This window comes from Zea mays, chromosome 2, assembly GCF_902167145.1.
Source record: "Zea mays cultivar B73 chromosome 2, Zm-B73-REFERENCE-NAM-5.0, whole genome shotgun sequence".
Lineage (NCBI taxonomy): Eukaryota > Viridiplantae > Streptophyta > Magnoliopsida > Poales > Poaceae > Zea > Zea mays.
Window position 1 is genome coordinate 7640374 of NC_050097.1, and position 12850 is coordinate 7653223.

The 12850-nt window shown below is 42.7% G+C and overlaps 2 protein-coding genes across 8 annotated transcripts; one reads left to right on the plus strand and one right to left on the minus strand.

Annotated features, from left to right (window-relative positions):
- Positions 1-1349: 1349 nt before the first annotated feature.
- LOC103645892 (putative F-box protein At2g33190) lies at positions 1350-3583 on the minus strand. Its single transcript, XM_008670614.3, has 2 exons — positions 3389-3583; positions 1350-2903 (listed from the first exon to the last, which is right to left on the minus strand). The coding sequence occupies exon 2, from the start codon at positions 2761-2763 to the stop codon at positions 1396-1398; it is 1368 nt and encodes a 455-aa protein (XP_008668836.1). The 5' UTR covers positions 2764-2903; positions 3389-3583; the 3' UTR covers positions 1350-1395.
- On the plus strand, positions 3495-9826 carry LOC103645891 (uncharacterized). Of its 7 annotated transcripts, none has more exons than XM_023301592.2 (5): positions 3495-4109; positions 5013-5125; positions 7211-7300; positions 8099-8144; positions 8815-9826. In XM_023301592.2, exons 1-4 carry the CDS (start codon positions 3556-3558, stop codon positions 8131-8133), a joined length of 792 nt encoding a protein of 263 aa, XP_023157360.1. In that variant the 5' UTR covers positions 3495-3555; the 3' UTR covers positions 8134-8144; positions 8815-9826. The 7 variants fall into 7 exon arrangements, 4 of the variants coding, with proteins under 4 accessions (XP_023157360.1, XP_023157361.1, XP_023157359.1 ...); XR_004856092.1 differs by having other exon boundaries at positions 3740-4109; positions 5222-7300; positions 7495-8144; XM_023301593.2 differs by lacking the exons at positions 8099-8144; positions 8815-9826 and adding an exon at positions 7495-8092.
- Positions 9827-12850: the final 3024 nt, after the last annotated feature.

Consider the following 12850-nt stretch of genomic DNA (forward strand, 5'->3'; position numbering starts at 1 on the left):
ATTGTTCGTGATGGGTTGCCAATTCACATATGGACTACTAAATCATGCTGCAGGGACACTTGCCTGTAATTGATGCCTCAATCGGTCTCAATTCAAGGCAAGACCATTTGGGCATCCAATGTGTGGTGATAGATTTTTGGCAGTGTTATTCTCTTTGTGGACTACATTTGTGCAGTTAGTAAGAAGAGTACTGTATTGAAGATAGTATTCCCGGTTATGGCTAGTTTGCTTCTTCTAATAACATACACATGGCTTGTATTCAAGCCAAAAGGTAGGACACTACTTCATTTTTCAGAGTGCAGTGTTAATGAGGTACTCATAAAAAATGATACTGATATCAATGTGTTCATTCCTGCCAGGCAAACACACAAGCAAGAAAAGTCAGTTTAGAGTGAAATAGTTGGATGCTTCCAACAGGTTTGAGAACGAAAACTTGGAATTTCCATCAATTGCCTTAGAAGACATCATCGTTGCGACAAACAACTTCTCTGATTTTAACATGCTTGGAAAAGTGGATTCGGAAAAGTTTACAAGGTAATTAGAAGTTTTAGCTTGATAATTTCAGTAGAAGAAATATTGTAGCAGTTATCTGGCTAAATTGACAAATGGTTACGTCATCTAGGCGATGTTGGAGAGTTGTCCAGCAGTACGATGTATTCACTTGGGTCTTTTATGCGTGCAAGACAGTCCATATGCGAGGCCACTCATGCCATCGTTGTGTTCATGCTAGCAAATGAAACAGCCCCACTTCCTACCCCAAAGAACCTGTATATTTTACTACTAGGAATTATGAAACTGATCAGTCAAGTCAGTACACGCGCGAAGATCGCTGAATAACATGAGCACCACAATTCTACAGGGCCGTTAAATGTTTAGTTTCATTGTTCGTTATTTTGGCAAACTTCTTTAATGTGTGTTGTTGTACAATTACGCTAGCCGTTTAGGTTTGTACATATAAAATGTTCCATTGAATATGTTGTACACCATCGGTGGATTGTATTAATATATTCTCGAGACTGTAAAGTTCACTAGTTTTTACATGTTTCCGCATGTCAAATGGAACGACTATCTGCTTCTTGGATTTAATTATCTGCAATCAATGAGAGCTAGATTTAGGTAGAAATAAACTAATTTCTCCCTCGATTCCTTTAATCCCGAAGGGGCAAACTAGCCTAAGTGTGGAACCCTAAATTGATGGCTCCTATCACAAGAAAAGCTGGTGAAAAATTATTCATTCTCTCTGAATTTGCAAGCAGCCATTATCGTTTTTACCGCTACACATCTTATTAGGAAGAAATGACCATTGACGTACAATTCTTTTATCATAATATTGATTACACCATTTTCAATAAAAAAATAACAAAACAAAGGTACTAAACAATAATACCTAAAAAGCTATCTGTTGAATGCCTGATTCAACTTCATAAGATTGGGTGTTATCCAAGTGGGACAGGGCCAGTTGGACCAAATTTGAGAGACAATTTCCTTGTTGACACTATTTTCCAAGTCCATAACCCCCATATCACGTATGCAATTTTTAAATAAAACAGTCACTTCTTTAAAATCGTCAGTGAAGTATGCATGATTTGACTTGAGTTCTGGATGTACTTGAGCACTAAGGCAAAGTGAATCGTTGTGGCCAAGAAATAAAACACTATCACACTGCAACCTGTTTATTTCCACCCGTTGCTTTGCTTCCAAGTCCACTTTATGCACTTGTATTTTTAAGGTTTCGAACAAGCATTTTCCAGGGACCCACGGCGGAGCATTGGGTGGAACGCCAAGAGTCCTCCAAACATGCAACAGATCACCCCATGGAGCCTGAATAATGTACATGTTTTCACATACAGGATACTTCAGCTCTTTCATAATTACTGTCATTTTAACAGGGGACGCGGTAAAATCAAACGCATCAATTTCTCCAGAGTAATTCACTGTATACAAAAGACCATCCACATATGTGCAGTCTTTATATTGGCTACCTTGTCCAACCCAGGTCCACTTGTCATCTCCCGGTCGTGCAAACGAAAGCCGTGAATATGGCTCGTGAATAAGAACCACGATGTAGCTTCCAGTGGTGGATGGATCGGGAAACACAAATGCCTTGAAGTAGAGCTCATCGCGCAGATCGCCGAGATCAAACAGGTCTGGTGGTGTCTCATATGACAACTCGTACATATGGATAGTACCTGATGCATCAAAGATTGGCTTCACATGCTCTATGGTAATCACAGAGGGAAGTGCAACCTGTTCTCCAGTTATGGGATTCATAAGGTGCAGCTCAGACCTCTCATCTGCAGTAATCAACCAACCGTTGGAGGACCCGATCAGTAACCTACTGCGGATGGGTGGCTCCGGTAGAGTTAACTTGTAGGACCTATTTTCCTTGAGGCTATATAGAAACCCTACATTGCTACCGGCAGATTCACAAGTGTAGAACAAGCATGGTGTCTGGGGTTGCTTGTATTGCCTGAGGTCGAGCAGGCATTTGTAGGTAGCATGCCATGACGAGCAAACCGAGCCTGCACGGATGAGGTCAGGGACCTCAAGTGTACCAAAGATGTCCATCAACACATCCTGTGGCAGCTCTGGCAATGCAGCAGCATCCAATTCCATCACACCTTCCTTTCGGAATTTCTTCAGCAAAATACCAGGAAAACCGAGCAGCTTAGGCAAGATTCTCGAGAGTAGTAGACTCCACAACTGTTTTGATTGCATAGTCACTGCACCACACAACCTGCTAGCCTTGCTAAAGGTCGTCATTGGAGGAGCAGATCTACAAAATTCACTCTTGGAACGTGAACAAGAATAGTACTGACGCAAAGCTACAAATCTGGATGGAGGATAATACTTACAAAATTCACGTTCCTAATTCCAGGAAGTTGAGATCGATCAAAAAGGTTCTGCAAACACCAAACGGAAAATTAGCATTCACCGGCGGGGTTTCGTGGTTGATTGCAGAGGAAAGTATAGTGAAGGGGATATAGAGGAGCCTAAGTTTCGATCGTCCGTTCCTCTTTATAGATTGGAGGTTCTTTTATTTTCTCAACTAACTAACAAGGGATAAAACCTTCCTGATTTTCTCAACAACCAAGCAAATAACTGAATCAATCTATTAAACTGAGCAACTAACTTAATCAATTCTGCTAAACGGACTAACCTTCAGCGGTTCAGCCCTATCCCTACGGTTTACATCATCCAAGATTCTAATCCTAGCCACTAGTTCCAGCGACCTTGTCCCACCTCCACGACGGCCAGCAATGCGCGGCCGCCCTTAGCCCACAGCGGCGCCCACCAGCGATTTGCGACCCGACGCTCTCGCGCTCTAAATCTTAGCCCGAAAGGTGATACAATGTAAATGTAGGAACAGAGACGAACATGTACTCACCGTGAATCCTGTGGCGCCGCGACCTGACCACGTAAATTAGCAGATCGGCGGCTGTTTCTAACTCCGGTCTGCAATTCGTCGCACACCGGCTATGCTCTGGGAACGTGCAGCACGCTACGAAGATCGCACTCCCCCGCTTTTCGTGGACTAAGTGCCGATGAACAGCGATGCCGACGATGGCGAGTTCTGCGCTGCGATCCAATCGTTCCTGGGCAGCTTATATACCCATGGAGGGCAGAGTCCGTGTGGGAGGCGCTAGGGTCAGGCCCTGCATGAACAGAGTCCGCGGTGAACTCGTGTGGACGAAGCTATCAATTTGGTTTGGTGAGCCACGTCCCCGGCCGGATCCGCGGGGGGACGGCGCTTTCGTCCCCAGCCTCACGAGATCGGGAAGGGATTCCCGCACCCACGCTTGTGAACCTCGCCGCCGTCTCCTCTGCCTTCATGACCCCGCCGCCGCCCGTCCCCTGCTCTTCCTCGCGCACCCACCGTCGCCTGTCCCCTCCTCTTCCTTGCGCACCCGCCGTCGCCGCCTCCTACTCGCCCTCGCGCATTTGAGGCCAGCTGCGGAACGAGGTCGGACGGCGGAGACGAGGTCGAGGTCTGCGGCCTCCTCAGCTTGCGCAAGGCGGCCTCCTCGGCGACTCGTGCACGGCGGGGCAGCTGCGGACGAGGTCGGACTGCAGGGACAAGCTCGCTGTTGCCTCCTCAGCTGCTTCTCGTGAGTACTTCTTTTTCTTTCATTCTTGCCTTCGCATCCACCACCCGCGCCTCGCTGCAGGTTAGTCGTGCGCCATGGTTTGTTGCATGAACCCCCAGAAGAAGAAGGCCGTGAACAGCAACACGTACACCTTCACGGCCAATATTCTTACCTTTGGTTTGAAACATTTTAGATTTTTCTATAGGAAGTTATCGAAACATTTTAGATTTTTCTGTAGCTAATATTCTTACCTTTGGTTCAGACTTTTTTTTTTCTAACACACATCTCTGACATTCTAGATTTTTCTATAGGAAGTAATTGGACATAAATGTTACTGAACAGAGCTAATGGACAGAGTTTCTGAAACATTGTGAACAGAGCTACTGCAGTTGGTGTAGTTTACGTTTAGCATATCTAGGATAGATTACAACAATTTTATTTCTTCTTTGTCCTCCTCATCAGATTTTCTTCCATGAACAAGCATTTTATCAGTTGGTAGCATCTTTCTATTCATTTATCAATCGTATCTATCTTATCACTAGCCGTGCAGAGTACAAGGCTGAGCACACCACAGCTCATGATCTAATCATTTCATGTGAAGATTAAACTACATCATAGCTATATTATTCTATTTAGAACATAGTTACCTGGATGTGTCGCTAGGTTGACCACCCAGTGTTGTGTTATTTGTAACTAGTGTATCTAGCTAACATATTTTCTTGCTATGGTTTATATGTTATTATTACCAGATCCTAAGTAATTCGCCAGATCCGTCACATGGCGACTGTATGTTTTGGATCTGGCAAATTATCTAGGATCTGGTAATAATAGCATATAAGCCTAGCATTATTGTCGGTTTTAAGAAAAGCCCAGCATCATCAACATATATACTAGTACTAACCACTTGCATGACAAATTTTGTAGAAGGACAACTAATATCACTTCCCGACACCTCATCGTTCCGACAACCTTCGGTTCTCAAGAAGTGAATCTTGCATTCTTGTATCACCGATCCGACAACCCCCGACGCCTCACTGGTCTGATACTGCCTCCTCAGCTTGCCTTTTATTCTTTCATTCTTGCCTTGCTGATTTTTGTTCTCTTTTGTGCGCGTCATTTCCTATATATTAAAGCAGGTGCAAAACGGCAACGACGAGCCTATCCACGTTGTCAAAAAAACACATCGTCCGATCGGCAATCATCGCTTGATCTCTCCTGTCTCGCTCTACCCTTCCCTCCGTCTCAGGATACTTCACCCTGTCTCTGGATCAATGTTCAAAAAAGCGTGCTTAAGCGCCGGCCTAATCGTGATTAGGCGCTAAGCGATGCCTTAGCGCGGCGCTTATGCCATAGGTGTTGTTTTCCGCAGTGGGCGCGCGTAGGCGACGCTTAATTTGCGCTCTACGCGCTAAAACGGAAAAACGTGCGTGGAAGCGGGATTGGGCGCATGGAAAAGCGCATAAAAGTTTAAAAGGCACGCGGGAGGTGGGAGCTGCTACTGCACGTGAGAGAAGGGAAACTGGGCGAGAGCTGTTGCGTAGGAGAGGAGGGAAACGACGGGAAAGAAAGAGCTCGTGGAAGCTGCGGCTGCCCTCTTCCCCAGTCGACCAGTTCTGCCGTCGCCGCCTGTCCGTTTGTCCTCTTTGGCTCTTCCTGTCTTCCCCGGTCGCCGCCCACCAGGGTCAGTGACGTTATAGTTCTGTTGCTCTTCCAGTCTTCTAGTCTCCCCCTTTTCTATTTATCTGTTGCTCCTCCATCTCCTCTGTTCTATTCTATGTTTAAGACGGATGCTTTGACTTGAAAGCTTAATTAGTACATGCACATGCTTTGTATAAGATGCCTTCATCTGAGCCTAGCTAAAACTCCTGATTCCTAGCTAAAACTGTTTTTCTGTTGCAACTATATATATATATATATTATATTTTATATTCCTATAAACGCTTAAGCACGATTAATCTACGTTTAAGCTCTCTAGTCGCTAAGCAGTAGCTTAACGCCTGCCTAACGCCTAGCGCTTAATATAAGCTTGCTCTGGATACTTCCGTTTGATACGACGCTTGGCGAGTGGACGTCTCCCCTCGCTTCTTTACCCTTCTGCCTCATCTTTCTTCCTACTCGCTCCCTCCGCGTCGTCCTTCTCCCGGCGCGGGAGCAAAGCCCACCGACGTCCGCTAAGTCATGGCACCATCGCCGTCGGGAGCAGCGACTGTGGTTCCTCAATGTCCCTGCTCCCCTGCGCGCTTTGTCCCAGGGTTGTGTGGTGGGGAAGGAGAAAAGGTACCAGTGGAAGATGGCGCTGCCGCAACGACGAAGATGGGAGCGGTCAGCCATGGAGTGGGATGTGCAGAGGCGGAGGTGAGATAACCAGAGCAGAAGATGTTGAACGGCTTCTTCTCCATCCCATTTCCCTTCGTTTGCCTACTCCCTTCCACCGCATACGGATAGGCCCTCAAGGTGATTTTCTTCTCCTCCCCATACCAAATCCTAGGTCCTGAAGCATCTACAGGGGAACGATAGTACGATCAGCTGGGCAAGGTCATAGGTCACGTCTAGCTTCGACGGATTAGATGAGGAAGCCGCAGCAGACCTTGGCCTGAACATGATGTCTGATCCGAAGCTCGCGCTTAGGAATGAAAAACTAAAGCAAGCTGCCAGTTGAATGTAACCCGCAGAACCACAAAATGCGGCAACATTTGTGGATAGACTTCAGATCGAGACTTCAAAGGTTTTTTGTTTCATAGAGCTGGGACAAACATCATAATATTTGATTGGCTACTCAGTTACTAAAAAATATGCATGCTAACTTGACCGTTGAGACAGAAACTTCTGTTTTTGGTAATGAAGGCATTCATCGTGTCGTTCTTTGTGCAGAATTTAATCTTCACCATTCGTATGGGCTGTAGGACACTAGGTCTGTAGCAAAAATATGTATGAAATTAGATACTATATATGCCATGATCTTTCACCGATTGTAGAACCATGAAGGGATACAATATATAAGCTAAAATTTTAGAAAATGCTACATCTACGGTTGCCAAGGAATTCTAGGTACATCAACCTTTTGAATAGTATGGGTCCTTGCACGCTAATGTGGTGATGGTTGTGGTGGCTGTGACTGCAAGCTGAAGGACTTCATGTCGCACATACACATGCGGGGCACGGGACTTTGCTAGGAGTGGGAGTGATTTCATGGCCAGCGACAGTCAACAGAGGTAATGTTTCTGTAACAATTTTTTATAAGACAATTTTTATAGCATTATAAATCAGCGTTAGCGTTGCAGTAACATTATGTGCTTATAACTTGTCATTAGCCATAAAGCTTACGTTTTTCCGGTTCAGTCTATGCTAGCCTTCTGGAAGGGCAACAAGTTTAATGGTTGCATTTCATTCATTCTTTATCAAATAGGTAATGCATGGTGTGGATTGTGACATAATGTGGCTCCAACGGGATTTGTACATCTACACATGCAATCTTTTTTGATACATGACATATATTTTTAAATTAGGGCCAATAATACCAGGCTTCAAGGTTCTTATGGATGGAGAGAAGATACCAAAATATAAACTGGAGGTTGAAGCCACTATCTGATGAAATGATCAAGTGTTGCGCATATAAATCATGTTTTGATTTTTTTTCCATTGTGTTTGGTTTTGGATATTTTTTGTTTGCAATTATTCTTTATTGTCAGACTATAGGTCAAGGCCACTTCCTGATGAAATGATCAAGTGTTTCACATATAAACCATATTCTAAAATTCTTCTCTATTGTGTTTGGTGTTGGATATAGTTTTTTTTGTTTGCTCCTTTTTTATTCCTAACTTGCCATCAACTATATGTAAGTGATTTTACTTCTGCCCATGTACGCTAGAGAACATACACACTGTCTGTTGTACATATTTGACTTAATGAGACAGACTACCGAGGGAGTCAACATTTGAAAATGATCTTCTAGAGGTACAAAAATTTGTAGTTTTATGTGCATATCAAGTTACTGAACTATATTATTACAGGTTGCAGGAACATGAACTGGATGCAAAACAGCTAGCTCTTGTTGCTGTAAGAACATACTTTATGAACTCTCATGAACGTTCTGTATTCAGGGGCTGTTTGGTAGCACGCCTAAGCCGCCACCTCGCGCCACAGTTTTGCCGCCGCAGGTGTGGCGGCCGATTCGGCGCGGCTTAGGCGTGGCGTGGCGCCCGACGTCACACACCAAACTAGCCTTCGATATCTCTAGAATCCAATGTGGCATTTTCTTGGCTTTTAGATACCATACCATACTATTGTTTGTTCATATATATGTTTTTAATCACCGATGGACTTCATAACTTTTTGGACATTTTGACCTTTGTAAAGTTATGTTAAAACATCTTATTGCATTCAATTTCTTATCAAAAGTAAAACAGATGCCTACAGATGTTGGAAATTTGAAAAGGATTGTGAAATCAAAATATCCATATGTCAGCAATCTTTGGTAATCGCTTACACAGTCCGAAGCTTGCTTGAGTATTCTTATGCCTTTAAAGGACTGGCTGGGGAACTAAGAAGGAACGACTAGAACAGGCTTGTTAGGATGAACTTATGTTATTCCACTCTTTGAATTCTTAAGGAATGTGCTGAGTTTACTCTGCAATTTGATTAAGTTTGGCCTTGCACTTATGTGTTTATGTGCTCCATAATGACTGTTTCTCGTGTGCATATGATCACGATACATTATCTAATCCAGGATGCTCATAAAAAATGGTCCACACTGCTCCTTGGCACGGGCCGCGGATGTGCCATGCCGCGGTGGCGGACCCTGGGAAGCAGGAGCACCGGCGGCGGCGGCGCCGTGGCAACAGAGCAGACGTAGGCAGGCGTGGGAGACGTTGGCCATGGTGACTGCGCTCGCCAAGGTGGTTGCCATGACGGCTCCGGCCGGCTAAGGGACCCGGTGGCTCCGGACCACGGCCGGCCCTGAGGGGGTGCGGCGGGTGCGGCCGCACCGGGCCCCCAAAAACAGAGGGCCCCTCTGGCCACTAGACGTTAGCATTTTTTTCCCGATAAGCATATCTACCATATACATAAATACGCAAGAGCGATGCACTATCGATCAGTTTCGTTTAGATTGTTAAACTAATGTCTCAATTACTTATCTAATATTCACTTCGTTCCAAAATAGTATTTGTTTTAACTCTTGATTTTTATGTCTATATTCAACTATATGATGAGGAATCAACTAGAGAAGCAAAATAAATTCTATTTTGATACAGAGAGAGTATTATTTACTATACACATGATGGTTGCATCGACGCAGAGAAGATTTTTAAAATTGAAATATTTTTTGAACTATTTAAGGTCAACAATGACTTAAGAGAGGTTAAATGGTTTGGCGATTATATGTATCTAAAAGAAGGTGTTGGATGTGATTAATCTTAATGGTATAAGCGATGATTTGTATCACAAAATGTTAGAAGATATTTTTAATAACATCGGATAACAAGTATGTGTTTTTGATATATTTTATATTTGTCATCTTATAAACTTGAAAATAGTGCATAATAATTTGTATATGTTGAATATTATATATATTGTGTGTGGATAGGACCTCCATTTCAGATTTCGCACCAGGCCCTAAAAAATCAGGAACGGCCCTGCTCCGGACGTGGTGGCTGTACCTTGAGATGCAGCGGCACGCCAAGCTGTTGTCGTCCCGCTTCATGCTCCACATTAAGACAAAGTCGCCATCGTCGTTACCAGCTGCATGCCATTTTTAGGTACTACGGTAGGCAGCAGCGGCAGCAGCAAAACATAGCATACTCCATTGGTGCATGAATAAATATGCATGCTTTTTTTTGCTCTCTTTTTTTCTCATGTGTGCATTGCTCTGTATTTTGTACGTATTATTTCATACTCTTTCCTTGGTACGTTATTTAGAAGAAATATGTCACATCCCTGCTAATTCCTTGTCACATCCCTACTAACCAACATACACTATTAAATACTGCAAGAACAACACTAAAAAATGATGACTCATATCTTATTACATACTCCCTCCATCCCGAAATATAATTCGTTTTAGACTAATCATACATTCATCAAGTAATATATAAATGTATTTTGCATATATGTCTATATTTATTATCATTAAATGAATGTGGACGGAAAAAATGAGGTAGAAAGAAGTATATTTTGGGACGGGTGGAGTATTTCTTATATTGCATATGTATATATAAAAGGACATATCAACAACCAACATCATGTGATTTTAGTGACCTTTTAAATACATGTATGTACAACTCACCCATTGCTATTTAACGCTTGCAGGAAACTCCCACTGATAAAGATAAAGAGAAAGCTTCCTCTTCAATCTCCTCCAAAGAGCTTCTACATAGGTTCGTCATATCCATCAAGCATGTTAATTTTACGTGCATATATTTTTACACACCGCATATTTGTACTTCACTACATAATGATTGACAAGATTATTAAAATCCTACCTTTCATTTACTAGGTTCAAACAAGGATCATTCATAATCAAAGATTCCACAGACCAAAAAGACCAAGAATGATTTATGCAACAACACGAAGCTAACTGAGATTCAACCATTGTATACATTGCACAACCTTTTGTTATTGATCCTACCCTTTTGTAACTAAATATAATGCTCGCAAGTATAAACAACCCTTCCTATGTGGTACTAAACACCAAGATCAGTTTATGTGATGTAGGACCAGTTTTCCTATGTGGTACTAAACACCAGGATCAGTTTATGTGATGTAGGATCAGTTTTCCTATGTGGTACCAAACACCAATATCAGATTATGTAATGTAGGATCAGTTTATGTGGCGCAGCTCATATCTATTTTGACATGAAAACTATGTACGATATCAGTTTGTAACTAAGTACAATGCAAACCTCCAGATCGTACTAACTACTTATTAAAGACATTTCATACTTACTGTTCCTTTTTAAATTTTGGTAAAGGTCATATAACCCGGCGTGCGCTAGACGCCCGTCAACTACTAGTAGGTTTACATGCACAAAGAGCTTGGAAGTAACAAAGTGAGTATTCTTCTTGTTTCTTCTTTACAACCAGATTATCACAGCAAGAACATAGGACATTTAACAAGTTCTTTTTAGGAATGGTTGCATATTGTTTTAGTAAGATTTAACTGATGCATATTGCATTACCAGCAGCCACTGCTTTGACCAAAACTATGCATGCATATTACCACTCTTCTTGTTTATTCTTGCTTAATTTATCGCTCAAAGTTACTATTGTCTACAATTTCTTGGTGTTCAATTAAGCATTGTATCATGTCTGCTTATGAGCTCTTGGTGTCTTGATGATGACCATGATAAGACACTCCACAAACCCTTATCTCTTTGCATGCTCTAATTTAGTTACCTTGTTTTGTTTCTATATAATCAAGACCAACTAATTTCTGATTTGGTTAGCTATATATGTGTTTCTGTAGCTGTTGCAAGGAGACAAGGGATGGGATGGAGCTCTCCGGTACTAAATAGAAGCTATTCAAAGGAAAGTCAAGATGATCATAGTAATTGTTGTGTTAATGTTTTGGGCAAGCCAAGTACTATTTTTTGTTATGAGTATGTGAAACATATGTTAAATTTGTGAAACATATGTTAACACTAGAAACGTGCTCGTGCGATGCCACGGAACACAAATTGTGACCCTCCAATGGACTTAGGACCCTGGCAACGGGCGGCGTGAGTACAATAGTGACGGCAAAATCTATGATTAAACATCATCTATTGTTGTGAGTATAAATGTAAACTTAGTCTGTTTACCTATCGAAACAATGCTATGTCAGTCCATACCAAAACTCGCAGAAATCGCATGAAAGAATTTATACAACACAAGTTTGCTAGATACCAAAATATATTTTCCTATGACTGATGAAAACTAGAGAACGTTGCCTAAAACCTACAATCTAAAACATTCAGAACCTCGAAGAGCAACCTAAGATTGTGATGAAGAGAAGGAAGCCTCAACTGTCAGGATGAGTTGGAAGAAGCGTGAGCTAGGAGTCCTTCACCGCCCGGCCATGGTCGCCGAGGTCGACGACCCCCTCCACCGCCGATATGATCTTTGGCACCGAAATCCCGCCTGAGAGGATGATTTCTGTAACAAATCCCTCACAATAAATAGAAATGACGTTTAGAAAAGATATGTGGTAAACAATGGGAACTGATGTTTATATACCAATTATAATATTCTAGCAACTGCTCCTTGCATACATGTAAAAAAATGGCATTTGACAACAATAGAATTCTTTGTTCGAGTTAATATTATTCATAAACCAGGGGAGAACATTTAATATTTAGCTTTACACACTTGCACTGATGTTATAATATCTAGCTTTACACACCAACGCATACTTTAAGGCTCGTTCTAGTACAAATGCAACACGAGCCTGGCTCCGGCAACGGCCAACCTCTTCGATCGCCTGGCTCCCCAAGATGTTAACAACGCATACAGCCAAATCGCGTGTCACGGAAACCTATTGGCGCTGGAAAAAATCATGATCATTGGTCGACGAAAGGAAACAGACGAAGAGATTGATCGACGGGAGCAAACAGACGAGCGACGACGTCGGGAGGAAGAAGAGAACACGGGCGCAGCGCCAAAAGCACTTTAAACAGGGACGGTAATGAGAATTGAGAAGCCGTGAATCTCGTTGGGAGCCGTCCGGGCGATCGGATGCTTTCGGTCTTCTGTCGTCCTCTGCAAATTGCACCAGAGCAGAAGCAAAG

Coding starts and splice junctions, on each gene's coding strand:
- LOC103645892 (XM_008670614.3), bottom strand. CDS start 2,763: ATGACGACCTTTAGCAAGGCTAGCAGGTTGTGTGGTGCAGTGACTATG.
- LOC103645891 (XM_035965153.1), top strand. CDS start 3,556: ATGCCGACGATGGCGAGTTCTGCGCTGCGATCCAATCGTTCCTGGGCA. Junction 4,110..5,012: donor TGCCTCCTCAGCTGCTTCTC/GTGAGTACTTCT, acceptor CAAATTTTGTAG/AAGGACAACTAATATCACTT.